Source organism: Colius striatus, unplaced genomic scaffold (genome assembly GCF_028858725.1).
Source record: "Colius striatus isolate bColStr4 unplaced genomic scaffold, bColStr4.1.hap1 scaffold_156, whole genome shotgun sequence".
Classification (NCBI taxonomy): domain Eukaryota; kingdom Metazoa; phylum Chordata; class Aves; order Coliiformes; family Coliidae; genus Colius; species Colius striatus.
Genome location: NW_026908446.1, coordinates 10,667 through 36,451, shown reverse-complemented (window position 1 = coordinate 36,451; position 25,785 = coordinate 10,667). Strand labels below are relative to the sequence as shown.

The window sequence follows — 25,785 nt, the reverse complement described above, 5'->3', positions numbered from 1 at the left end:
TCACCATGGCCCAGCTTGGTCATGCCCAGGGTTGTTCATGCCAGGGTTGTTCATGCCCATCCTGAGCTGCCCCCTGGGCTTGTTCATGCCCATCCTGAGCTGCCCCATGGGCTTGTTCATGCCCAGCCTGAGCTGCCCCTTGACCTTGTTCATGCCCAGGGTTGTTCATGCCCCAGCCTGAGCTGCCCCTTGAGCTTGTTCATGCCCTTGGACTTGTTCATGCCCATCCTGAGCTGCCCCTTGAGCTTGTTCATGCCCTTGGACTTGTTCATGCCCATCCTGAGCTGCCCCTTGGGCTTGTTCATCCCCTTGGGCTTGTTCATGCCCGTCCTGAGCTGCCCCTTGAGCTTGTTCATGCCCTTGGGCTTGTTCATGCCCAGCCTGAGCTGCCCCTTGGGCTTGTTCATCCCCTTGGGCTTGTTCATGCCCGTCCTGAGCTGCCCCTTGGGCTTGTTCATGTCCTTGGGCTTGTTCATGCCCATCCTGAGCTGCCCCATGGGCTTGTTCATTATTGAGTAGAGAGAACACTCCTGGCCTTGGGGACACCCCTCAAAGCTTGTGCAGAGGCTGTTTGAGCCCTGGAGACCCCTCCAAGCTTGTGCAGAGGCTGTTTGAGCTCCTGGACACCCCCTCCAAGCTTGTGCAGAGGCTGTTTGAGCTCCTGGACACCCCTCCAAGCTTGTGCAGAGGCTGTTTGAGCTCCTGGACACCCCTCCAAGCTTGTGCAGAGGGCTGTTTGAGCTCCTGGACACCCCTCAGAGCTTGTGCAGAGGCTGTTTGAGCCCTGGACACCCCTCAAAGCTTGTGCAGAGGCTGTTTGAGCTCTGGACACCCCTCCAAGCTTGTGCAGAGGCTGTTTGAGCCCTGGACACCCCTCCAAGCTTGTGCAGAGGCTGTTTGAGCTCCTGGACACCCCTCCAAGCTTGTGCAGAGGCTGTTTGAGCTCCTGGACACCCCTCAGAGCTTGTGCAGAGGCTGTTTGAGCCCTGGACAACCCCTCAAAGCTTGTGCAGAGGCTGTTTGAGCTCCTGGAGATCCCTCCAAGCTTGTGCAGAGGCTGTTTGAGCTCCTGGACACCCCTCCAAGCTTGTGCAGAGGCTGTTTGAGCTCCTGGACACCCCTCAGAGCTTGTGCAGAGGCTGTTTGAGCCCTGGACACCCCTCCAAGCTTGTGCAGAGGCTGTTTGAGCTCTGGACACCCCTCCAAGCTTGTGCAGAGGCTGTTTGAGCCCTGGGACACCCCTCCAAGCTTGTGCAGAGGCTGTTTGAGCTCCTGCACACCCCTCAGAGCTTGTGCAGAGGCTGTTTGAGCCTTGGACACCCCTCCAAGCTTGTGCAGAGGCTGTTTGAGCTCCTGACACCCCTCCAAGCTTGTGCAGAGGCTGTTTGAGCTCCTGGACACCCCTCCAAGCTTGTGCAGAGGCTGTTTGAGCTCCTGGACACCCCTCCAAGCTTGTGCAGAGGCTGTTTGAGCCCTGGACACCCCTCCAAGCTTGTGCAGAGGCTGTTTGAGCTCCTGGACACCCCTCAAAGCTTGTGCAGAGGCTGTTTGAGCTCCTGGACACCCCTCAAAGCTTGTGCAGAGGCTGTTTGAGCCCTGGACACCCCTCAGAGCTTGTGCAGAGGCTGTTTGAGCCCTGGACACCCCTCCAAGCTTGTGCAGAGGCTGTTTGAGCTCCTGGGACACCCCTCCAAGCTTGTGCAGAGGCTGTTTGAGCCCTGGACACCCCTCCAAGCTTGTGCAGAGGCTGTTTGAGCCCTGGAGACCCACTCAGAGCTTGTGCAGAGGCTGTTTGAGCTCCTGGACACCCCTCCAAGCTTGTGCAGAGGCTGTTTGAGCCTTGGACACCCCTCAAAGCTTGTGCAGAGGCTGTTTGAGCCCTGGACACCCCTCAGAGCTTGTGCAGAGGCTGTTTGAGCCCTGGACACCCCTCAAAGCTTGTGCAGAGGCTGTTTGAGCTCCTGGAGATCCCTCAAGCTTGTGCAGAGGCTGTTTGAGCTCCTGGACACCCCTCCAAGCTTGTGCAGAGGCTGTTTGAGCTCCTGGACACCCCTCCAAGCTTGTGCAGAGGCTGTTTGAGCCTTGGACACCCCTCAAAGCTTGTGCAGAGGCTGTTTGAGCCCTGGACACCCCTCAGAGCTTGTGCAGAGGCTGTTTGAGCCCTGGACACCCCTCCAAGCTTGTGCAGAGGCTGTTTGAGCTCCTGGACACCCCTCCAAGCTTGTGCAGAGGCTGTTTGAGCCCTGGACACCCCTCCAAGCTTGTGCAGAGGCTGTTTGAGCCCTGGACACCCCTCAAAGCTTGTGCAGAGGCTATTTGAGCCCTGGACACCCCTCAGAGCTTGTGCAGAGGCTGTTTGAGCTCCTGGACACCCCCTCCAAGCTTGTGCAGAGGCTGTTTGAGCCTTGGACACCCCTCCAAGCTTGTGCAGAGGCTGTTTGTGCTCTGGACACCCCTCAAAGCTCATGCAAGAGGCTGAGACAGTGCCCTGTGTCCCTTCCCCCCCTTGATTTGAGCCTGGGCTTGTTTGGTGCTGCAGATGGAGCGTGAGGAGGAGACCAGGGAGGTTCTGCTGCCCGACTGGGGCAGCGGCTGCCACGGCATCACCATCGACCAGACGGACGCCGGCGTCTTCGTCAAGCGCGTGCAGCAGAACTCCCCCGCTGCCAGGACTGGGGTGGTCAGGGAAGGTGGGTGCTGGGGGGGGTTTTGGGGGAGAAACACTCCTAAATGGGGCTTTTCTGGGTGTTTCTGTCACCTGGGAAGCTCCTTCTCCTCATCTTCCTCCTCTTCATCCTCCTCTTCCTTGGTGATGATGCTCCAGCATCTCCTTGGCAGTGGGGGTGGGCTGAGGAGGGGGTGTCATAAGGGAAGGTGGGTGCTGGGGGGGGCTTTTGGGGGAGAAACACTCCTAAATGGGGCTTTTCTGGGTGTTTCTGCCACCTGGGAAGGTCATTCTCCTCATCTTCATCCTCTCTGTCCTTCCTTCCTCCTCTCCCCTTCCTCTCCCCTTCCTCTCCCCTTCCTCTCCCCTTCCTCTCCCCTTCCTCTCCCCCTTCCTCTCCCCTTCCTCTCCCCTTCCTCTCCCCTTCCTCTCCCTTCCTCTCCCCTTCCTCTCCCCCTCCTCTCCCCCCTCCTCTCCCCCTCCTCTCCCCCTCCTCTCCCCCTCCTCTCCCCCTCCTCTCCCCCTCCTCTCCCCCTCCTCTCCCCCTCCTCTCCCCCTCCTCTCCCTTCCTCCCTCCATCCCTCCCTCCTCTCCCTTCCTCCCTCCATCCCTCCCTCCTCTCCCTCCCTCCCCCCTCCCGCCCAGCCCCCCGCAGCCCCCAGCGGCAGGACCAGCACAGGGGTGCAGGGGGCTCACCACTGGGTGGGGGCTGATGCTCCCTCCACTAACTCTCCCCCTCCCTCCCCCTCCCTCCCCCCAGGGGACCAGATCGTGAGCGCCACGGTGTATTTCGACAACGTGCAGTCGGGGGAGCTTCGGCAGCTGCTCAGCAGCGTCGGGCATCGCACCCTGGGGCTGCGCCTGGCGCGCAAAGGGGACGCGGCCCCGGGCTCAGGGCACGGCGCCGGGGGCGACCGCAGCCCCGAGATCCTGCTGGTGAGCGGCGCCGCGCCTCGCGGGGAGGGGAGGGGGAGGAGGGATGAAGGGGAGGAGGAGGAGGGAGAGGGAGGAGAAAGGGAGGAGGAGGAGGGAGGAGGAGAAAGGGAGGAGGGATGGAGAGGAGGGAGGAGGGATGAAGAGGAGGGAGGAGGGATGAAGAGGAGGGAGAGGGAGGAGGAAAGAGGGAGGAGGGATGAAGAGGAGGGAGGAGGAGGAAGAGGGAGGAGGGATGAAGAGGAGGGAGAGGGAGGAGGAGGAAGAGGGAGGAGGGATGAAGAGGAGGGAGAGGGAGGAGGAAGAGGGAGGAGGGATGAAGAGGAGGGAGAGGGAGGAGGAAGAGGGAGGAGGGATGAAGAGGAGGGAGGAGGAAGAGGGAGGAGGGATGAAGAGGAGGGAGGAGGAAGAGGGAGGAGGGGATGAAGAGGAGGGAGGAGGAAGAGGGAGGAGGGATGAAGAGGAGGGAGGAGGAGGAGGAGGAGGAGGGAGGAGGAGGAGGAGGGAGGAGGGATGAAGAGGAGGGAGGAGGAGGGAGGAGGAGGAAGAGGGAGGAGGGATGAAGAGGAGGAGAAGGAGGAGGGAGAGGGGGGAGGGATGAAGAGGAGGGAGGAGGAGGAAGAGGGAGGAGGGATGAAGAGGAGGAGAAGGAGGAGGAGGGAGAGGGGAGGGGGAGGAGGGATGAAGAGGGGAGGAGGAGGGATGAAGAGGGGAGGGAGAAGGAGGAGGGATGAAGAGGAGGGAAGAGGAGAAAGAGGGAGGAGGGATGAAGAGGAGGGAAGAGGAGAAAGAGGGAGGAGGGATGAAGAGGAGGAGGGAGAGGGAGGAGGAGGAGGGAGATGGGAGGGGGAGGAGAAAGGGAGGAGGAGGAGGGAGAGGGAGGAGAAAGGGGGAGGAGGGATGAAGAGGAGGGAGGAGGAGGGAGAGGGAAGAGGGAGGAGGGATGAAGAGGGGGAGAGGGAGGAAAAGGAGGAGGGAGGGGAGGAGGAGGGAGAGGGAGGAAGAAAAGGAGGAGGGAGAGGGAGGAAAAGGAGGACAGAGAGAGAGAAGAGGAGGAGAGAAGGGGAGGAAAAGGAGGAGGGAGAGGGAGGAGGGAGAGAGAGAAAAGGAGGAAAGGGAGTGAAATGAGAAGGAGAGAGGGGAGGAGGAGGAGGAGGAGGAGAGGGAGGAAGAGGAGGAGGCAGGAGAGGCTGAGGGAGGCTGTTTGTGCCGGGCAGAGCGGGGATGACGAGGAGTACCAGCGCATCTACACCACCAAGATCAGGAGGAGAGAGGGGGAGGGAGAGAAGAGGAGGGAGAGGGAGGAAGAGGAGGAGGGAGAGGAGAGAGGGGGAGGAGGAGGGAGAGGGAGGAAGAAAAGGAGGAGGGAGGGGGAGAAAAGGAAGACAGAGAGAGAGAGAAGAGGAGAGAAGGGGAGGAAAAGGACAAGGGAGAGGGAGGAGAGGGGAGAAAAGGAGGAGAGGAGGAAAACAAGGAGGGAGGAGGAGGAAGCAGGGGAGAGGGAGGAAGAGGAGGAGGAGGGAGAGGAGGAGGAGGAGGCAGGAGAGGCTGAAGGAGGCTGTTTGTGCCGGGCAGAGCGGGGATGACGAGGAGTACCAGCGCATCTACACCACCAAGATCAGGAGGAGAGAGGGGGAGGGAGAAAAGGAGGAGGGAGAGAAGAGGAGGGAGAGGGAGAAAAGAGGAGAGAAGGGGAGGAAAAGGAGGAGGGAGAGGGAGGAGAGGGGAGAAAAGGAGGAGAGGGAGTAAAACGAGGAGGGAGGGGGAGGAAAAGGAGGAGGAGGGAGAGGGAGGAAGAGGAGGAGGAGGCAGGAGAGGCTGAGGGAGGCTGTTTGTGCCCGGGCAGAGCGGGGATGACGAGGAGTACCAGCGCATCTACACCACCAAGATCAGGAGGAGAGAGGGGGAGGGAGAGGAGGAGGAGGGAGAGGGAGGAAAGGAGGAAGGAAGGGGAAGAAAAGGAGGGAGGAGAGGGGAGAAAAGGAGGAGGAGGAGAGGGAGAAAAGGAGGAGGAGGAGAGGGAGAAAAGGAGGAGGAGGAGAGGGAGAAAAGGAGGAGGAGGAGAGGGAGGAGGAGGGAGAGGAGGAAAGGAGGAGGGAGAGAGAGAGAGAAGAGGAGGAGGGAGAGGGAGGAAGAAAAGGAGGAGGGAGAGGGAGGAAGAGGGGGAGGGAGGGGGAGGAAAGGAGGACAGAGAGAGAGGAGGAGAGAAGGGGAGGAAAAGGAGGAGGGAGGAGGAGGAAGAGGAGGAGAGAAAGAGGAAAGAGGGGGAGGAGGAGGGAGAGGGAGGAAGAAAAGGAGGAGGGAGGGGGAGAGAAGGAGGAAGGAAGGTGAGGAAAATGAGGAGGGAGGAGGAGGAGGGAGAGGGAGGAAGAGGAGGAGGAGGCAGGAGAGGCTGAAGGAGGCTGTTTGTGCCGGGCAGAGCGGGGATGACGAGGAGTACCAGCGCATCTACACCACCAAGATCAAGCCCCGGCTGAAGGGGGACGAAGGAGCCGAGGGGGAGACCCAGAGCAGAACCATCACTGTGACCCGCAAGCTCACCCCCTTCACCCTGGATGTGAGCCACAGAGACCCCCCTGAGCCCCCCAGCCTCAGCCTCCACGGCCCAGGAGCCTCCCTTGAGCCCCCCAGCCTCAGCCTCCACGGCCCAGGAGCCTCCCTTGAGCCCCCCAGCCTCAGCCTCCACGGCCCAGGAGCCTCCCCTGAGCCCCCCAGCCTCAGCCTCCACGGCCCAGGAGCCTCCCCTGAGCCCCCCAGCCTCAGCCTCCACGGCCCAGGGCTGAGGGGAGACCTTGAGCTCCCAGCTGGGCTCCAGCAGCACGGGGGGGTTCAGCTCAGCCATGGCCCCATGGGCTGGGGGCTCCCTGGGACCCCCAGACTGGAGGCCAATGGACAACCAGGGAGCCCAGAGGGAAGTTTCCACCTCCAGGAGCCCAGTTGGGATGGCCAAGGCCACGTTTGTGCCCAGGGAAAGGGGAGTGTGGACGTGGCTCTGCCAAACCCAACCTTGGCCATGGGGAAGGTCAAGATCCCAGCCATGAAAATGCCCAAATTTGGGTTCTCTGGGTCAGGATCCGACCTCAAAGCTCAAACCCACCCTGTGGGCTCCTCATCCATCCAGCTCAAGGGGCCACAAGCCTCAGCTCCTTCAACCCAAGCTTCAGGCCCTCAACTGGATGTGGCCTTGAAGGGTTCTACCATGAAGGTTCCTCCAACCCAAGCCCAAGGCCCTCAACTGGATGTGGCCTTGAAGGGTTCAACCATGAAGGTTCCTTCAACCCAAGCCCAAGGCCCTCAACTGGACATGGACTCTGCCACCCCTGAGCTGGAGCTTCCTGGAGGCACCATCCAAGGACCCAAAGTGGATGTTGCTGGTGGGAAGGGGAAGATCCAGCTGCCACACTTGAGCTTCCCCAAGTTCAGTGCCTCAGCTTTGGCAGGGGAAGGGCCTGGGGTGGAAATGGGGCTCCCAAAAGTTGAGGTGGGACCTGCCAGGGTTGAGATGGAGCTTCCTGATGCCACCAGCAAAGGAGAGTGGAAAGGCCCCACGTTCAAGAAGGTGGAGAAGCCTCAGATCTCGCTGTCAGACGTCCAAATGCACCTGAAAGGGGTCGAGGGGAAGGGAGAGGTGACCATCCCCACCCCTGGAGAGGGAGGACTGGGCTGGAAGGGCCTCAAGGTGGATGCCAAAGCTCCTGAGCTTGGAGTTGAGAGGCTGGAGGGTTCCTGGAAGGGACCTGAGGTCTCCACACCAGGGTTTGACCTGAAGGTGAAAGGGCCTCAGCTCAAGGGAGACCTGGATGTCTCCAACTCAACCTTGGAAGGGCCTGAGCTCAACCTTCAAGGCCCCAAGCTCAGCGTGGACCTCCCCCATGGAGACCTCCATGGCCCCAAAGTCAACATTGGGACACCAGACGTGGATCTCCACGGCCCTGAGGGCAAACTCAAGATGCCCAAGCTGAAGATGCCCAAGTTTGGGGTGCCAGGGCTGAAGGGGGAAGGTCCTGGCATCGATGTCACCATCCCAAAGGCTGAGGTGGAGGTTCCTGGCCCCAAAGTGGACGTGGACTTGCCAAGTGTGGACTTGGAAGGGCCAAAAGGCCAACTGAAGGGCCCCAAGGTGAAGGTGCCCGAGGTGGATCTGAAGCTGGGAGGTGCCCACGTGAAAGGTGACGTGGGAGTTGCCACCCCCAAGGTTGGGGTTGACCTGAAGGCTCCTGAACTGGAGCTCCATGGCCCCAGAGTTGATGTTGGGACACCAGATGTGGACCTTCACAGCCCTGAGGGCAAACTCAAGATGCCCAAGCTGAAGATGCCCAAGTTTGGGGTGCCAGGGCTGAAGGGAGAAGGTGCTGGCATCGATGTCACCATCCCAAAGGCTGAGGTGGAGGTTCCTGGCCCCAAAGTGGACGTGGACTTGCCAAGTGTGGACATCAAAGGGCCAGAACTGAAGGGCCCCAAGGTGAAGGTGCCTGAGATGGGCATCAAGACCCCCCAGATCTCGCTGCCTGACGTTGACCTGAGTCTGAAAGGCCCCAAAGTGAAGGGAGACCTGGATGTGTCCTCCCCAAAACTGGAAGGGGAGCTGAAAGCACCTGGGTTGGACATCCATGGCCCCAAAGTTGATGTTGGGACACCAGACGTGGATCTCCACGGCCCTGAGGGCAAACTCAAGATGCCCAAGCTGAAGATGCCCAAGTTTGGGGTGCCAGGGCTGAAGGGGGACGGTCCTGGCATCGATGTCACCATCCCAAAGGCTGAGGTGGAGGTTCCTGGCCCCAAAGTGGACGTGGAAGGGCCAAAAGGGAAAGGTGTGAAGCTGAAGATGCCCGAACTCAACGTCCAGACGCCCAAAGTGTCGCTGCCAGACGTGGGTCTGGGGCTGAAAGGCCCCAAAGTGAAAGGAGAGCTGGATGCTTCTGGCCTGAAGGTCTCTGGAGATCTCCAAGGCCCCAAAGTAGAGGTGGAAGGTCCCAAGGTGGATGTGGAGGGGCCAGAGCTGGAGGTGGGAGGAGCAGAAGGCAAATGGAAAGGCCCCAAGTTCAGGATGCCAAAGCTGAACATCAAAGCCCCCAAGATCTCGATGCCAGACGTGGATCTGAACCTGAAGGGCCCCAAAGTGAAGGGAGACGTGGATGTGGCAGTGCCCAAGCTGGAAGGTGACCTGAAGGGCCCTGAGGTTGACATCAAAGGACCCAAACTGGATGTTGATCTCCCTGATGTGGAGCTGGAGGGTCCTGAAGGAAAGTTGAAGGGCCCCAAGTTCAAGATGCCCGAGATGCACATCAAAGCCCCAAAGATCTCGATGCCTGACGTGGACTTCAACCTGAAGGGCCCCAAAGTGAAGGGAGACGTGGATGTGTCACTGCCCAAGCTGGAGGGAGAGCTGAAGGGTCCAGACGTTGACATCAAGGGTCCCAAAGTTGACATTGAGGCCCCTGACGTGGACGTTCACGGCCCTGAGGGGAAGTTCAAGATGCCCAAGTTCAAGATGCCCAAGTTTGGGCTGAAAGGAGAAGGCCCAGAGGTGGATGTGACCCTGCCCAAAGGGGACATCGAGGTCTCTGCTCCCAAGGTGGACATTGAAGGCCCAGAGTTGGATGTGGAAGGTCCAGAGGGGAAGCTGAAGGGCCCCAAGTTCAAGATGCCCGAGATGCACATCAAGACCCCCAAGATCTCGATGCCTGACATTGACCTGAACCTGAAGGGCCCCAAAGTGAAGGGAGACGTGGATGTGGCAGTGCCCAAGCTGGAAGGTGACCTGAAGGGCCCAGAGGTTGACATCAAAGGTTCCAAAGTCAATGTTGATCTGCCTGACGTGGAGCTGGAGGGTCCTGAAGGGAAACTGAAGGGCCCCAAGTTCAAGATGCCCGAGATGCACATCAAAGCCCCCAAGATCTCGATGCCTGACGTGGACTTCAACCTGAAGGGCCCCAAAGTGAAGGGAGACGTGGATGTGTCACTGCCCAAGCTGGAGGGAGAGCTCAAGGGCCCTGAAGTTGACATCAAAGGTCCCAAAGTTGACATTGAGGCCCCTGACGTGGACGTTCACGGCCCTGAGGGGAAGTTCAAGATGCCCAAGTTCAAGATGCCCAAGTTTGGGCTGAAAGGAGAAGGCCCAGAGGTGGATGTGACCCTGCCCAAAGGGGACATCGAGGTCTCTGCCCCCAAGGTTGATATTCAAGGCCCAGAGCTGGACATTGAAGGTCCAGAGGGGAAGATAAAGGGCCCCAAGTTCAAGATGCCCGAGATGCACATCAAGACCCCCAAGATCTCGATGCCTGACATTGATCTGAACCTGAAGGGCCCCAAAGTGAAGGGAGACGTGGATGTGTCAGTGCCCAAGCTGGAGGGAGATATGAAAGGTCCTGAGGTTGACATCAAGGGCCCCAAAGTTGATGTTGATGTTCCTGATGTTGAGTTGGAAGGTCCTGAGGGGAAGCTGAAGGGTCCCAAGTTCAAGATGCCCGAGATGCACTTTAAGGCCCCAAAGATCTCGATGCCTGACGTGGACTTCAACCTGAAGGGCCCCAAAGTGAAGGGAGACGTGGATGTGTCTGTGCCCAAGCTGGAGGGAGAGCTGAAGGGCCCTGAGCTGGACATCAAGGGCCCCAAAGTTGACGTTGACCTGCCTGACGTTGAGTTGGAAGGTCCTGAAGGGAAACTGAAGGGCCCCAAGTTCAAGATGCCTGAGATGCACATCAAAGCCCCAAAGATCTCGATGCCAGACATCAATCTGAAGGGTCCCAAAGTGAAGGGAGATGTGGAAGTTTCTGCTCCTGATTTGGAAGGTCCAAAGGTTGAACTTGAGGCCCCTGACATTGACATCAAAGGACCAGAGGGGAAGATAAAGGGCCCCAAGTTCAAGATGCCCGAGATGCACATCAAGACCCCCAAGATCTCGATGCCTGACATTGACCTGAACCTGAAGGGCCCCAAAGTGAAGGGAGACGTGGATGTGTCAGTGCCCAAGCTGGAAGGTGACCTGAAGGGCCCAGAGCTGGACATCAAGGGCCCCAAAGTCAATGTTGATTTGCCAGATGTTGACTTGGAAGGTACAGAGAGGAAACTGAAGGGCCCCAAGTTCAAGATGCCCGAGATGCACTTCAAAGCCCCCAAGATCTCGATGCCTGACGTGGACTTCAACCTGAAGGGCCCCAAAGTGAAGGGAGACGTGGATGTGTCTGTGCCCAAGCTGGAAGGTGACCTGAAGGGCCCAGAGCTGGACATCAAGGGCCCCAAAGTTGACGTTGACCTGCCTGACGTTGAGTTGGAAGGTCCTGAAGGGAAACTGAAGGGTCCCAAGTTCAAGATGCCTGAGATGCACATCAAAGCCCCCAAGTTCTCGATGCCAGACATCAATCTGAAGGGTCCCAAAGTGAAGGGAGACGTGGAAGTTTCTGCTCCTGATTTGGAAGGTCCAAAGGTTGAACTTGAGGCCCCTGACATTGACATCAAAGGACCAGAGGGGAAGATAAAGGGCCCCAAGTTCAAGATGCCCGAGATGCACATCAAGGCCCCCAAGTTCTCGATGCCTGACGTGGACTTCAACCTGAAGGGCCCCAAAGTGAAGGGAGACGTGGATGTGTCAGTGCCCAAGCTGGAGGGAGACCTGAAGGGTCCTGAAGTTGATATCAAGGGTCCCAAAGTTGACATTGAGGCCCCTGACGTGGACGTTCACGGCCCTGAGGGGAAGTTCAAGATGCCCAAGTTCAAGATGCCCAAGTTTGGGCTGAAAGGAGAAGGCCCAGAGGTGGATGTGACCCTGCCCAAAGGGGACATCAATGTCTCAGCCCCCAAGGTGGACATTGAGGGTCCAGAGTTGGACATTGAAGGTCCAGAGGGGAAGATAAAGGGCCCCAAGTTCAAGATGCCCGAGATGCACATCAAGACCCCCAAGATCTCGATGCCTGACATTGACCTGAACCTGAAGGGCCCCAAAGTGAAGGGAGACGTGGATGTGTCACTGCCCAAGCTGGAGGGAGACCTGAAGGGCCCAGAGGTGGACATCAAGGGCCCCAAACTGGATGTTGATCTGCCTGACGTTGAGTTGGAAGGTCCTGAGGGGAAGCTGAAGGGCCCCAAGTTCAAGATGCCCGAGATGCACTTTAAGGCCCCAAAGATCTCGATGCCAGACGTGGATCTGAACCTGAAGGGCCCCAAAGTGAAGGGAGACGTGGATGTGTCACTGCCCAAGCTGGAAGGTGACCTGAAAGGCCCAGAGGTTGACATCAAAGGCCCCAAAGTCGATGTTGATCTCCCTGATGTGGAGCTGGAGGGTCCTGAAGGGAAACTGAAGGGCCCCAAGTTCAAGATGCCCGAGATGCACATCAAGGCCCCAAAGATCTCGATGCCTGACGTGGACTTCAACCTGAAGGGCCCCAAAGTGAAGGGAGACGTGGATGTGTCTGTGCCCAAGCTGGAGGGAGAGCTCAAGGGCCCTGAAGTTGACATCAAAGGTCCCAAAGTTGACATTGAGGCCCCTGACGTGGACGTTCACGGCCCTGAGGGGAAGTTCAAGATGCCCAAGTTCAAGATGCCCAAGTTTGGGCTGAAAGGAGAAGGCCCAGAGGTGGATGTGACCCTGCCCAAAGGGGACATCGAGGTCTCTGCCCCCAAGGTTGATATTCAAGGCCCAGAGCTGGACATTGAAGGTCCAGAGGGGAAGATAAAGGGCCCCAAGTTCAAGATGCCCGAGATGCACATCAAGACCCCCAAGATCTCGATGCCTGACATTGATCTGAACCTGAAGGGCCCCAAAGTGAAAGGAGACGTGGATGTGTCAGTGCCCAAGCTGGAGGGAGATCTGAAAGGTCCTGAGGTTGACATCAAGGGCCCCAAAGTTGATGTTGATGTTCCTGATGTTGAGTTGGAAGGTCCTGAGGGGAAGCTGAAGGGTCCCAAGTTCAAGATGCCCGAGATGCACTTTAAGGCCCCAAAGATCTCGATGCCTGACGTGGATCTGAACCTGAAGGGCCCCAAAGTCAAGGGAGACGTGGATGTGTCTGTGCCCAAGCTGGAAGGAGACCTGAAAGGTCCTGAGGTTGACATCAAAGGCCCCAAAGTCGATGTTGATCTCCCTGATGTTGAGTTGGAAGGTCCTGAGGGGAAACTGAAGGGCCCCAAGTTCAAGATGCCCGAGATGCACATCAAGGCCCCCAAGATCTCGATGCCTGACTTTGATCTGAACCTGAAGGGCCCCAAAGTGAAGGGAGACGTGGATGTGTCTGTGCCCAAGCTGGAAGGTGACCTGAAGGGCCCAGAGCTGGACATCAAGGGCCCCAAAGTCAATGTTGATTTGCCAGATGTTGACTTGGAAGGTCCAGAGGGGAAACTGAAGGGCCCCAAGTTCAAGATGCCCGAGATGCACTTCAAAGCCCCCAAGATCTCGATGCCTGACGTGGACTTCAACCTGAAGGGCCCCAAAGTGAAGGGAGACGTGGATGTGTCTGTGCCCAAGCTGGAAGGTGACCTGAAGGGCCCAGAGCTGGACATCAAGGGCCCCAAAGTTGACGTTGACCTGCCTGACGTTGAGTTGGAAGGTCCCGAAGGGAAACTGAAGGGTCCCAAGTTCAAGATGCCTGAGATGCACATCAAAGCCCCCAAGTTCTCGATGCCAGACATCAATCTGAAGGGTCCCAAAGTGAAGGGAGACGTGGAAGTTTCTGCTCCTGATTTGGAAGGTCCAAAGGTTGAACTTGAGGCCCCTGACATTGACATCAAAGGACCAGAGGGGAAGATAAAGGGCCCCAAGTTCAAGATGCCCGAGATGCACATCAAGGCCCCCAAGTTCTCGATGCCTGACGTGGACTTCAACCTGAAGGGCCCCAAAGTGAAGGGAGACGTGGATGTGTCAGTGCCCAAGCTGGAGGGAGACCTGAAGGGTCCTGAAGTTGATATCAAGGGTCCCAAAGTTGACATTGAGGCCCCTGACGTGGACATTCACGGCCCTGAGGGGAAGTTCAAGATGCCCAAGTTCAAGATGCCCAAGTTTGGGCTGAAAGGAGAAGGCCCAGAGGTGGATGTGACCCTGCCCAAAGGGGACATCAATGTCTCAGCCCCCAAGGTGGACATTGAGGGTCCAGAGTTGGACATTGAAGGTCCAGAGGGGAAGATAAAGGGCCCCAAGTTCAAGATGCCCGAGATGCACATCAAGACCCCCAAGATCTCGATGCCTGACATTGACCTGAACCTGAAGGGCCCCAAAGTGAAGGGAGATGTGGATGTGTCACTGCCCAAGCTGGAGGGAGACCTGAAGGGCCCAGAGGTGGACATCAAGGGCCCCAAACTGGATGTTGATCTGCCTGACGTTGAGTTGGAAGGTCCTGAGGGGAAGCTGAAGGGCCCCAAGTTCAAGATGCCCGAGATGCACTTTAAGGCCCCAAAGATCTCGATGCCAGACGTGGATCTGAACCTGAAGGGCCCCAAAGTGAAGGGAGACGTGGATGTGTCACTGCCCAAGCTGGAAGGTGACCTGAAAGGCCCAGAGGTTGACATCAAAGGCCCCAAAGTCGATGTTGATCTCCCTGATGTGGAGCTGGAGGGTCCTGAGGGGAAACTGAAGGGCCCCAAGTTCAAGATGCCCGAGATGCACATCAAGGCCCCAAAGATCTCGATGCCTGACGTGGACTTCAACCTGAAGGGCCCCAAAGTGAAGGGAGACGTGGATGTGTCACTGCCCAAGCTGGAGGGAGAGCTGAAGGGCCCTGAGCTGGACATTAAAGGCCCCAAAGTTGACATTGAGGCCCCTGACGTGGACGTTCACGGCCCTGAGGGGAAGTTCAAGATGCCCAAGTTCAAGATGCCCAAGTTTGGGCTGAAAGGAGAAGGCCCAGAGGTGGATGTGACCCTGCCCAAAGGGGACATCGAGGTCTCTGCTCCCAAGGTGGATATTGAAGGCCCAGAGTTGGATGTGGAAGGTCCAGAGGGGAAAATCAAGGGCCCCAAGTTCAAGATGCCCGAGATGCACATCAAGACCCCCAAGATCTCGATGCCTGACATTGACCTGAACCTGAAGGGCCCCAAAGTGAAGGGAGACGTGGATGTGTCACTGCCCAAGCTGGAAGGTGACCTGAAGGGCCCAGAGGTGGACATCAAGGGCCCCAAAGTCAATGTTGATTTGCCAGATGTTGAGTTGGAAGGTCCAGAAGGGAAGATAAAAGGCCCCAAGTTCAAGATGCCCGAGATGCACATCAAGGCCCCAAAGATCTCGATGCCTGACGTGGACTTCAACCTGAAGGGCCCCAAAGTGAAGGGAGATGTGGATGTGTCACTGCCCAAGCTGGAAGGTGACCTGAAGGGTCCTGAACTAGATATTAAGGGCCCAAAAGTCGATATTAATGTGCCTGATGTTGACCTGGAGTGTCCAGAAGCGAAGCTGAAGGGCCCCAACTTCAAGATGCCCGAGATGCACATCAAGACCCCCAAGATCTCGATGCCTGACATTGATCTGAACCTGAAGGGCCCCAAAGTGAAGGGAGACGTGGATGTGTCTGTCCCAAAACTAGAGGGTGAATTGAAAGGCCCAGATTTGGATATCAAAGGTCCTAAAGTGGATGTAGAAGTTCCTGATGTGGAGCTGGAGGTCCCAGAGGGGAAACTGAAGGGTCCCAAGTTCAAGATGCCCGAGATGCACTTTAAGGCCCCAAAGATCTCGATGCCTGACTTTGATCTGAACCTGAAGGGCCCCAAAGTCAAGGGAGACGTGGATGTGTCTGTGCCCAAGCTGGAAGGTGACCTGAAAGGTCCAGAGCTGGATTTAGAGGCTCCAGACATTGAGCTGGAATGTCCAGAAGGGAAACTGAAGGGTCCCAAGTTCAAGATGCCCGAGATGCACTTTAAGGCCCCCAAGATCTCGATGCCTGACTTTGATCTGAACCTGAAGGGCCCCAAAGTGAAGGGAGATGTGGATGTGTCACTGCCCAAGCTGGAGGGAGATCTGAAGGGTCCAGACATTGACATCAAGGGTCCCAAAGTTGACATTGAGGCCCCTGACGTGGACGTTCACAGCCCTGAGGGGAAGTTCAAGATGCCCAAGTTCAAGATGCCCAAGTTTGGGCTGAAAGGAGAAGGCCCAGAGGTGGATGTGACCCTGCCCAAAGGGGACATCGAGGTCTCTGCCCCCAAGGTGGACATTGAGGGTCCAGAGTTGGACATTGAAGGTCCAGAGGGGAAGATAAAGGGTCCCAAGTTCAAGATGCCCGAGATGCACATCAAGGCCCCCAAGATCTCGATGCCTGACATTGACCTGAACCTGAAGGGCCCCAAAGTGAAGGGAGATGTGGATGTGTCACTGCCCAAGCTGGAAGGTGACCTGAAAGGCCCAGAGGTTGACATCAAGGGCCCCAAACTGGATGTTGATGTTCCTGATGTTGAGTTGGAAGGTTCAGAGGGAAAGCTGAAGGGCCCCAAGTTCAAGATGCCCGAGATGCACATCAAGGCCCCCAAGATCTCGATGCCTGACGTGGACTTCAACCTGAAGGGCCCCAAAGTGAAGGGAGACGTGGATGTGTCTGTGCCCAAGCTGGAGGGAGATCTGAAGGGTCCAGACATTGACATCAAGGGCCCCAAAGTTGACATTGAGGCCCCTGACGTGGACGTTCACGGCCCTGAGGGGAAGTTCAAGATGCCCAAGTTCAAGATGCCCAAGTTTGGGCTGAAAGGAGAAGGCCCAGAGGTGGATGTGACCCTGCCCAAAGGGGACATCGAGGTCTCTGCTCCCAGGGTGGACATTGAAGGCCCAGAGTTGGATGTAGAAGGTCCAGAAGGGAAGATAAAGGGCCCCAAGTTCAAGATGCCTGAGATGCACTTCAAAGCCCCAAAGATCTCGATGCCTGACGTGGACTTCAACCTGAAGGGCCCCAAAGTGAAGGGAGACGTGGATGTGTCTGTGCCCAAGCTGGAAGGTGACCTGAAGGGCCCAGAGGTTGACATCAAGGGCCCCAAAGTCAATGTTGATCTCCCTGATGTAGAGTTGGAAGGTCCCGAAGGAAAGTTGAAGGGCCCCAAGTTCAAGATGCCCGAGATGCACATCAAGACCCCCAAGTTCTCGATGCCTGACGTGGACTTCAACCTGAAGGGCCCCAAAGTGAAGGGAGACGTGGATGTGTCACTGCCCAAGCTGGAGGGAGAGCTGAAAGGCCCAGAGCTGGATATCAAAGGCCCCAAAGTTGACATTGAGGCCCCTGACGTGGACGTTCACGGCCCTGAGGGGAAGTTCAAGATGCCCAAGTTCAAGATGCCCAAGTTTGGGCTGAAAGGAGAAGGCCCAGAGGTGGATGTGAATCTCCCTGAAGGCCACGTTGACATTTCAGGTCCAAAGGTTGATGTTCCTGATGTGGAGCTGGAGGGTCCAGAAGGGAAACTGAAAGGCCCCAAACTCAAGAAGCCCGAGATCCAATTGAACGTCCCCAAGATCTCGATGCCAGACATTGACCTGAACCTCAAAGGCCCCAAAGTCAAAGGTGACTTTGACCCTTCTCTTCCCAAACTCGAGGGTGAGCTGAAAGGCCCCAAAGTGGACATTAAAGGGCCAGAAGTTGATGTTGAAGGCCCCAAACTCGACCTGGAAGGCAAAGCTAAAAAATCAAGGTTTAAACTGCCCAAATTTGGCTTTTCTGGTCCTAAAGTGCAAAGCCCTGAGGTTGATGTGAAGCTGAAGAAATCTGAGGTGGAGCTGTCTGGCCCCAAAGTCGATGTCCAGGCTCCTGAAGTGGATGTTCAGGCCAAATCTAAAGGGTCCAAGTTTAAAATGCCTTTCCTGAGCATCTCCTCACCCAAAGTGTCGGTGCCAGACGTGGAGCTGCACCTCAAAGGCCACAAAGTGAAAGGAGAGGTGGATCTGTCCAGCCCCAAGCTGGAAGGGGAACTGAAAAGTCCCTCCTTGGACATCAAAGGCCCCAAAGTCAACGTTGAAGCTCCTGAGGTTGATCTTCATGGGCCTGAAGGGAAACTGAAGATGCCCAAGTTCAAGATGCCCAAGTTTGGGGTGTCTGGGGGGAAAGTTGAAGGCCCAGAGCTGGATGTTGGGGTTCCCAAAGGAGAACTCGATGTTTCAGGTCCCAAGTTGGATGTTGAAGGGGCTGGATTGGAGATTGAGGGACCTGAGGGGAAGCTGAAGGGTCCTCACTTCAAAATGCCTGAACTGAACATCAAAGCCCCCAAGATCTCGATGCCTGACTTTGACCTGAACCTGAAGGGCCCCAAAGTGAAGGGAGACGTGGATGTGTCACTGCCCAAGCTGGAGGGAGACCTGAAGGGCCCTGAGGTTGACATCAAAGGTCCCAAAGTCAATGTTGATCTTCCTGATGTAGAGTTGGAAGGTCCAGAAGGGAAACTGAAGGGCCCCAAGTTCAAGATGCCCGAGATGCACATCAAGGCCCCCAAGATCTCGATGCCTGACGTGGACTTCAACCTGAAGGGCCCCAAAGTGAAGGGAGACGTGGATGTGTCTGTGCCCAAGCTGGAAGGTGACCTGAAGGGTCCTGAACTGGACATCAAAGGCCCCAAACTGGATGTTGATCTGCCTGACGTGGAGCTGGAGGGTCCTGAGGGAAAGTTGAAGGGCCCCAAGTTCAAGATGCCCGAGATGCACTTCAAAGCCCCCAAGATCTCGATGCCTGACGTGGACTTCAACCTGAAGGGCCCCAAAGTGAAAGGAGACGTGGATGTGTCAGTGCCCAAGCTGGAAGGAGAGCTGAAAGGTCCTGAGGTTGACATCAAGGGCCCCAAAGTCAATGTTGATGTTCCTGATGTTGAGTTGGAAGGTCCTGAGGGGAAACTGAAGGGCCCCAAGTTCAAGATGCCCGAGATGCACATCAAGGCCCCCAAGATCTCGATGCCTGACTTTGATCTGAACCTGAAGGGCCCCAAAGTGAAGGGAGACGTGGATGTGTCACTGCCCAAGCTGGAAGGAGACCTGAAGGGCCCAGACATTGACATCAAGGGTCCCAAAGTTGACACTGAGGCCCCTGACGTGGACATTCACGGCCCTGAGGGGAAGTTCAAGATGCCCAAGTTCAAGATGCCCAAGTTTGGGCTGAAAGGAGAAGGCCCAGAGGTGGATGTGACCCTGCCCAAAGGGGACATCGAGGTCTCTGCTCCCAAGGTGGACATTGAGGGTCCAGAGCTGGACATTGAAGGTCCAGAAGGGAAACTGAAGGGCCCCAAGTTCAAGATGCCCGAGATGCACATCAAGACCCCCAAGATCTCGATGCCTGACATTGACCTGAACCTGAAGGGCCCCAAAGTGAAGGGAGACGTGGATGTGTCTGTGCCCAAGCTGGAAGGTGACCTGAAAGGTCCTGAGGTTGACATCAAGGGCCCCAAAGTGGATGTTGATCTGCCTGACGTTGAGTTGGAAGGTCCTGAAGGAAAGTTGAAGGGCCCCAAGTTCAAGATGCCCGAGATGCACATCAAGACCCCCAAGATCTCGATGCCTGACTTTGATCTGAACCTGAAGGGCCCCAAAGTGAAGGGAGATGTGGATGTGTCTGTGCCCAAGCTGGAAGGTGACCTAAAAGCTCCTGAACTGGACATCAAGGGCCCCAAACTGGATGTTGATCTGCCTGACGTGGAGCTGGAAGGTCCTGAAGGAAAGTTGAAGGGCCCCAAGTTCAAGATGCCCGAGATGCACTTCAAAGCCCCCAAGATCGCGATGCCTGACGTGGACTTCAACCTGAAGGGCCCCAAAGTCAAAGGGGATGTTGAAGTCTCAGTGCCCAAGCTGGAAGGTGACCTAAAAGGTCCTGAAGTTGACATCAAGGGTCCCAAAGTTGACATTGAGGCCCCTGACGTGGACGTTCACGGCCCTGAGGGGAAGTTCAAGCTGCCCAAGTTCAAGATGCCCAAGTTTTCCATGCCAGGCTTTAAAGGGGAGGGTGTGGACGTGGACATGAACCTCCCCAAGGGAGACCTGGACATTTCGGGCCCAGGTGTAGCTGTGGAGGCTCCTGAGCTCAACGTGGATGCCAAAGTCAAAGGGCCCAAATTCTCGATGCCCGAGATGCACATCAAGACCCCCAAGATCTCGATGCCTGACATTGACCTGAACCTGAAGGGCCCCAAAGTGAAGGGAGACGTGGATGTGTCACTGCCCAAGCTGGAAGGTGACTTGAAAGGTCCTGAGGTTGACATCAAAGGTCCCAAAGTGGATGTTGACCTCCCTGATGTCGAGCTGGAGGGTCCAGAGGGGAAGATAAAGGGCCCCAAGTTCAAGATGCCCGAGATGCACATCAAGACCCCCAAGATCTCGATGCCTGACGTGGACTTCAACCTGAAGGGCCCCAAAGTGAAGGGAGACGTGGATGTGTCTGTGCCCAAGCTGGAGGGAGAGCTGAAGGGCCCTGAAGTTGATATCAAGGGCCCCAAAGTTGACATTGAGGCCCCTGACGTGGACGTTCACGGCCCTGAGGGGAAGTTCAAGATGCCCAAGTTCAAGATGCCCAAGTTTGGGCTGAAAGGAGAAGGCCCAGAGGTGGATGTGACCCTGCCCAAAGGGGACATCGAGGTCTCTGCTCCCAAGGTGGACATTGAAGGCCCAGAGTTGGATGTGGAAGGTCCAGAGGGGAAGATAAAGGGTCCCAAGTTCAAGATGCCTGAGATGCACATCAAGACCCCCAAGATCTCGATGCCTGACTTTGATCTGAACCTGAAGGGCCCCAAAGTGAAGGGAGACGTGGATGTGTCACTGCCCAAGCTGGAGGGAGACCTGAAGGGCCCAGAGGTGGACATCAAGGGCCCCAAACTGGATGTTGATCTGCCTGACGTTGAGTTGGAAGGTCCTGAGGGAAAGTTGAAGGGCCCCAAGTTCAAGATGCCCGAGATGCACATCAAGACCCCCAAGATCTCGATGCCTGACGTGGACTTCAACCTGAAGGGCCCCAAAGTGAAGGGAGACGTGGATGTGTCACTGCCCAAGCTGGAAGGTGACCTAAAAGCTCCTGAACTCGACATCAAGGGCCCCAAAGTGGATGTTGATCTGCCTGATGTGGAGCTGGAGGGTCCTGAAGGGAAGCTGAAGGGCCCCAAGTTCAAGATGCCCGAGATGCACTTCAAAGCCCCCAAGATCTCGATGCCTGACGTGGACTTCAACCTGAAGGGCCCCAAAGTGAAGGGAGACGTGGATGTGTCAGTGCCCAAGCTGGAAGGTGACCTGAAGGGCCCTCAACTGGATATTAAAGGTCCCAAAGTTGACATTGAGGCCCCTGACGTGGACATTCACGGCCCTGAGGGGAAGTTCAAGATGCCCAAGTTCAAGATGCCCAAGTTTGGGCTGAAAGGAGAAGGCCCAGAGGTGGATGTGACCCTGCCCAAAGGGGACATCGAGGTCTCTGCCCCCAAGGTTGATATTCAAGGCCCAGAGCTTGATGTAGAAGGTCCAGAGGGGAAGATAAAGGGTCCTAAGTTCAAGATGCCCGAGATGCACATCAAGGCTCCCAAGTTCTCGATGCCTGACGTGGACTTCAACCTGAAGGGCCCCAAAGTGAAGGGAGACGTGGATGTGTCTGTGCCCAAGCTGGAAGGTGACCTGAAGGGCCCAGAGGTTGACATCAAGGGCCCCAAAGTCAATATTGATCTTCCAGATGTGGAGCTGGAGGGTCCTGAGGGGAAGCTGAAGGGCCCCAAGTTCAAGATGCCCGAGATGCACATCAAGACCCCCCAAATCTCGATGCCTGACATCGATTTGAACCTGAAGGGCCTGAAGCTGAAGGGTGATGCTGACCTCCATGGCCCCAAGCTTGAGGGAGGCCTCAAGGGCCCTGAAGTTGACATCAAGGGTCCCAAAGTTGACATCGAGGGCCCAGAGCTCGATGTCGATGGGCTGGAGGGGAAAATGAAGCTGCCCAAGATGAAGCTGCCCAAGTTGGGCTTCAAAGGAGAAGGTCCTGAGGTGGATGTGAACCTGCCCAAGGCTGAGGTGGATCTCTCAGGCCCCAGGCTGGATGTGGACGTCCCAGATGTGAGCGTGGAAGTGCCAGAGGGCAAAGTGAAAGGCCCCAAAGTGAAGCTGCCCGAGGTGCACGTCAACGTGCCCAAGATCTCGATGCCCGACATCGACTTGAGTCTGAAGGGCCACAAAAGCAAGGGAGGCTTCGACCTCTCGGCCCCAAAGCTGGAAGGTGACCTCAAAGGGCCCGAAATCCAACTCAAAGGGCCTGAATTCAGGGTGAGGAGCCCCGAGGTCGATGTGGAAGGTCCTGATGTGAACGTGGAAGGGCCAGAAGTCAAAGTGGCCAAGGTGAAGAAGCCCAAGTTTGGCTTTGGGATGAAGAGCCCCAAGGCTGAGGTGGATTTACCCGAGGCTGAGCTGAACGTGGAGTCACCTGAGCTCAACCTTGGTGGGAAAGGGAAGAAAAGCAAGTTCAAGATGCCCAAACTCCACGTGAGTGGCCCCAAAGTGAAAGGGAGGAGAGGTGGCTTTGAGGTGAGCGCGGCGGGCGCGGAGCTGGAGGCCCCGAGGGCTCCTGAGCTGGATGTGGCCGTGGCTGGGCCTGAGGTGGCCATCAAAGGGGACACCACCAAGTCCCCTAAAGGGAAGAAACCCATGTTTGGTAAAATCTCCTTCCCAGATGTGGAGTTTGACCTGAAATCGCATCGTTTCAAGGGGGAGGTGGCAGGGTCGGGCCCCAAACTCGAGGGGGAGCTCAAAGGGCCAGGGGTGGAGGTTTCAGGCCCAAATCTGGATGTGGAAGCTCCTGATGTGAACCTGAAGACACCCAAGTTCCATGTTGCTGGGGGGGGAGGGGATTGGAAGGTGGAGGGTGAGCTGAAGGGTCCCACCGTGGCTGGTCCCACCGTGGCCGGTCCCACCATGGACCTGAGCGTGAAAGGACCAAAACTCAAGGGTGATGTTGGTGTTCCTGGAGTAGAACTGGAAGGTCCTGAAGGGAAACTGAGACTCCCCAAAGGAGGGAAAGTGGGTGTGGAGTTGCCAGACGTGGAGCTGTCAGGGCCCAGCGTGGGGGGAAGCGTCGGTGGCCCCTCGGTTGACGTCCAGCTCCCAGGGCTCCAGATCTCTGGGCTTGATCTTGATGGAAACATGAAAGGACCAAAACTCAGAGGAGATCTGGATCTCTCTGGTCATGTGGAAGGGCCAAAAGTCAGTTTGGATGCTCCAGGTCTCGAGGTGGGAGGGTTGGGAGGGAAAGTGAAGCTGCCCAAGCTCAAGTCGCCCACGCTGGAGGCTCCTGAGCTGGAGGCCAAAGGTCCAGGCGGTGCCAATCTCCATCTCCAAGGACCCTCCTTGGATGTTTCCCCCCCAGATTTGGATGGAAACCTGAAAGGACCAAAGTTGAAAGGAGAACTCGACGTGAAACCCCCCAAAGCGTCGTTGGCCGACGGCAGCTTCGAGATCCTGGGGGGCACCATCAAACTCCCGTCCCTCAAACTGCCCCAGTTTGGGGTTTCCAGTCCTGGTGGGGATGGAGCTGAGGTGGGCATGGCCTTGGAAGGTCCCCAAGTGAAAGGAGGCCTGAAGGGCTCAGGGATGGAAGTGAAAGGGCCCAAAGTTGAGCTGCAGCCTCTTGGTGTTGCTGGGCCAGACGTTGACCTGAAGCTGAAAGGACCAAGAATCAACGTGGAAGGAGCTGGGGTAGAGCTGAAAGAACCTGGAGGGAACATCCAGCTGGAGGCTCCCACCTCAGGGTTGAACCTCAATGTCAAAGGGCCCAAGGTTGGAGGAGGAGGAGGAGGAGGAGGAGGAGGAGGAACGTTCCACCTGAGTGGCCCCAAAGGAGGGCTTGGAGGAGGGAGCCCCGAATGCAACCTGGGCAAAGTGTCCTTCCCCAAGCTGAGGATGCCCAAGTTTGTGTTTGCAGAGCCTGAGGTGAAGGGCAGGGAGATGGGGGTGGATGTGGAGTTCCCTGCCCTGGATGCCAACCTTCAGGAGCTGGAGGGACTGGAAGACACCGACGTCAGGCTGAAGAAACCCAAACTCAAAATGCCCAGGTTCAACTTCTCCAAGCAGAAAGGGAAGAGCGGCGGCTCCCCAGAGGCTTCTGGCTCCGTTTCGGGCTCCAAGGGTGACCTGAAGAGCTCCAAAGCAAGCCTGGGGTCAACAGAGGGAGAGCTGGAAGGAGGAGGAGAAGCAACCAGGGGCAAGTTTTCCCTCTTCAAGAGCAAGAAGCCACGACACCGCTCGTCCTCGTTCAGCGACGAACGCTCGTCCCACGGCCCAAGCCCGGAGCCCGACTCTGACAAAGCCAAACAGGCTAAGATCAAGTTTGGGACGTTTGGGGGGATTGGTTCCAAGTCTAAAGGTTCTTATGAGGTGACAGGGAGCGATGAAGAAGGGAAAAGCCAAAGCCTGGCCTCCAAAAAGTCTCGTCTGTCCTCGTCCTCCAGCGGCGAGAGCGCGACGAGGGGCGGCCTCCGCCTGCCCGGGCTGGAGCTCAGCGTGGCCACCAAGAAGGAATGAGCTGGACACAAGTGCCTGTGTATATACCAAGTGGAGTTGCTGCCCCCTCCCTCCCTGCAGCCCAGGTTTTGGGGTGGGAAAGGGGGGTTTTTGTATAGACAATGGTTCGAGGGGAGTCGCCCTGGGGGGCTGCTTCCAGCCTGCAGCTTGTGCATGACACGCTCAGAGCTTCAAGCCTTTCCTCACCAGCTACTTTGGATATTCCTGGTTGGTTTTGTTGCCTTTTTCCCTCCCCCCTCCTGTTTCCCTGCTGATTTTTATGGACAAGAGGCTGGGTTTGTGTGTTTTGGGGGGGGTTTAACCCCATTCTTTCCCTACTCGCTCGTTGGAATCCTTTTAGGGGGGTTTTATTGATGGGGCTGGAAGTTGTGGTGGGGGAAAAGCTCAGAAATGTCCTTTCTGCCCTGCTCCTCTTCCCTCCTCCCTGTTCCCTGAGCTGTGTGGCTGTTTGTTGAGCTCCTGCCACGGGGCTGGATCCAAAGCAGCCGCCAGCTTGGGTTGCGTAAGGGGAGGGGACCAGGGAGGGGGGGAAAGGAATCGGGTTCCCTGGGGAATCTGCTCCAGGATTCACGTGTTTGACACTCAAATCATCCGGCTGGAGGCTGCTGCTGGGGGGTGGCGGGTTTGGTGTTTGGAGGAGGGGGGGAAACAACCAAAATAAGCCTCCAAGGGGGCTCAAAGGCGGAGGAAAATGCCCCAAACAGCCCCAAAAGGGGAGGGGTAAAAGCAAAGTGACCCCAAAAGCAGAGGGAAATGGCCAAAGTAGCCTCAAAATCAGAGGAAAACCCTAAACAGACCCAAAACGGGAGGGATAGAAGTAAAATGACCCCAAAATCAGAGGGAAACACCCAAAATAGCCTCAAAAACAGAGGAAAACACCCAAAACAGACCCAAAAGGGGAGGGATAAAAGCAAAGTGACCCCAAAATCAGAGGGAAACACCCAAAATCAGAGGGATAAAAGCAAAATAACCCCCAAATCAGAGGGAAACGGCCAAAATAGCCTCAAAATCAGAGGGATAGAAGCAAAATGACCCCAAAATCAGAGGGAAACACCCAAAAATCAGAGGGACAAAAGCAAAATAACCCCAAAATCAGAGGAAAACACCCAAAGTAGCCTCAAAAATCAGATGAAACCCCAAAGTAGCACCAAAATGGGAGGGATAAAAGCAAAATGACCCCAAAATCAGAGGGAAACACCCAAAATAGCCCCAAAATCAGAGGGATAAAAGCAAAATGACCCCAAATCAGAGGGAAATACTTGAAGTGGCCCCAAAATCAGAGGGATGAAAGCAAAATATGCCCCAAATCAGAGGAAAACACCCAAAATAGCCCCAAAATGGGAGGGATAAAAGCAAAATGACCCCAAAATCAGAGGGAAACACCCAAAAATCAGAGGAATAAAAGCAAAATAACCCCAAAATCAGAGGGAAATACTTGAAGTGGCCCCAAAATCAGAGGAAAACACCCAAAATCAGAGGGATAAAAGGAAAATATGTCCCAAATCAGAGAGATAAAAGCAAAATACTCCCCAAAATCAGAGGGAAAACCCCAAAATACCCCCAAAACCAGAGGAAAAAGCCCCCCCCCCCCCCCGCCACAAAAATCAAAGGAAAACCCAGTGATTTTGTCCCATTTTTATGAGATTTGGGTGTTTTTTTAATGTTTCTTTCTTATTCCATTTTATATGAGGGGAAAAAAACCCCAAAAAGCCCCAAAACCCCCCCAAAAAGCCCCAAAACCCCCCGTTTTGTCCCGTTTGCGGCCTACCAA

The 25,785-nt window shown here is 56.5% G+C and overlaps 1 protein-coding gene across 2 annotated transcripts; it reads left to right on the top strand.

Moving 5' to 3' along the window:
• Positions 1-2,539: 2,539 nt before the first annotated feature.
• LOC104550949 (neuroblast differentiation-associated protein AHNAK) lies at positions 2,540-24,116 on the top strand. 2 transcript variants are annotated; one of them, XM_062019769.1, is made up of 4 exons: positions 2,540-2,690; positions 3,426-3,601; positions 6,018-11,150; positions 12,789-24,116. In XM_062019769.1, the coding sequence occupies exons 1-4, from the start codon at positions 2,540-2,542 to the stop codon at positions 24,012-24,014; spliced, it is 16,686 nt and encodes a 5,561-aa protein (XP_061875753.1). In that variant the 3' UTR covers positions 24,015-24,116. The 2 variants fall into 2 exon arrangements, with proteins under 2 accessions (XP_061875753.1, XP_061875752.1); XM_062019768.1 differs by having other exon boundaries at positions 6,018-24,116.
• The last annotated feature ends 1,669 nt before the right edge of the window (positions 24,117-25,785 follow it).

Bases quoted from the DNA above. Each gene is read 5' to 3' on its own strand.
- LOC104550949 (XM_062019768.1), top strand. From the start codon at position 2,540: ATGGAGCGTGAGGAGGAGACCAGGGAGGTTCTGCTGCCCGACTGGGGC. The intron at 2,691-3,425 runs GTGGGTGCTGGG...CCCTCCCCCCAG, and splicing joins GACTGGGGTGGTCAGGGAAG to GGGACCAGATCGTGAGCGCC. The intron at 3,602-6,017 runs GTGAGCGGCGCC...TGTGCCGGGCAG, and splicing joins GCAGCCCCGAGATCCTGCTG to AGCGGGGATGACGAGGAGTA.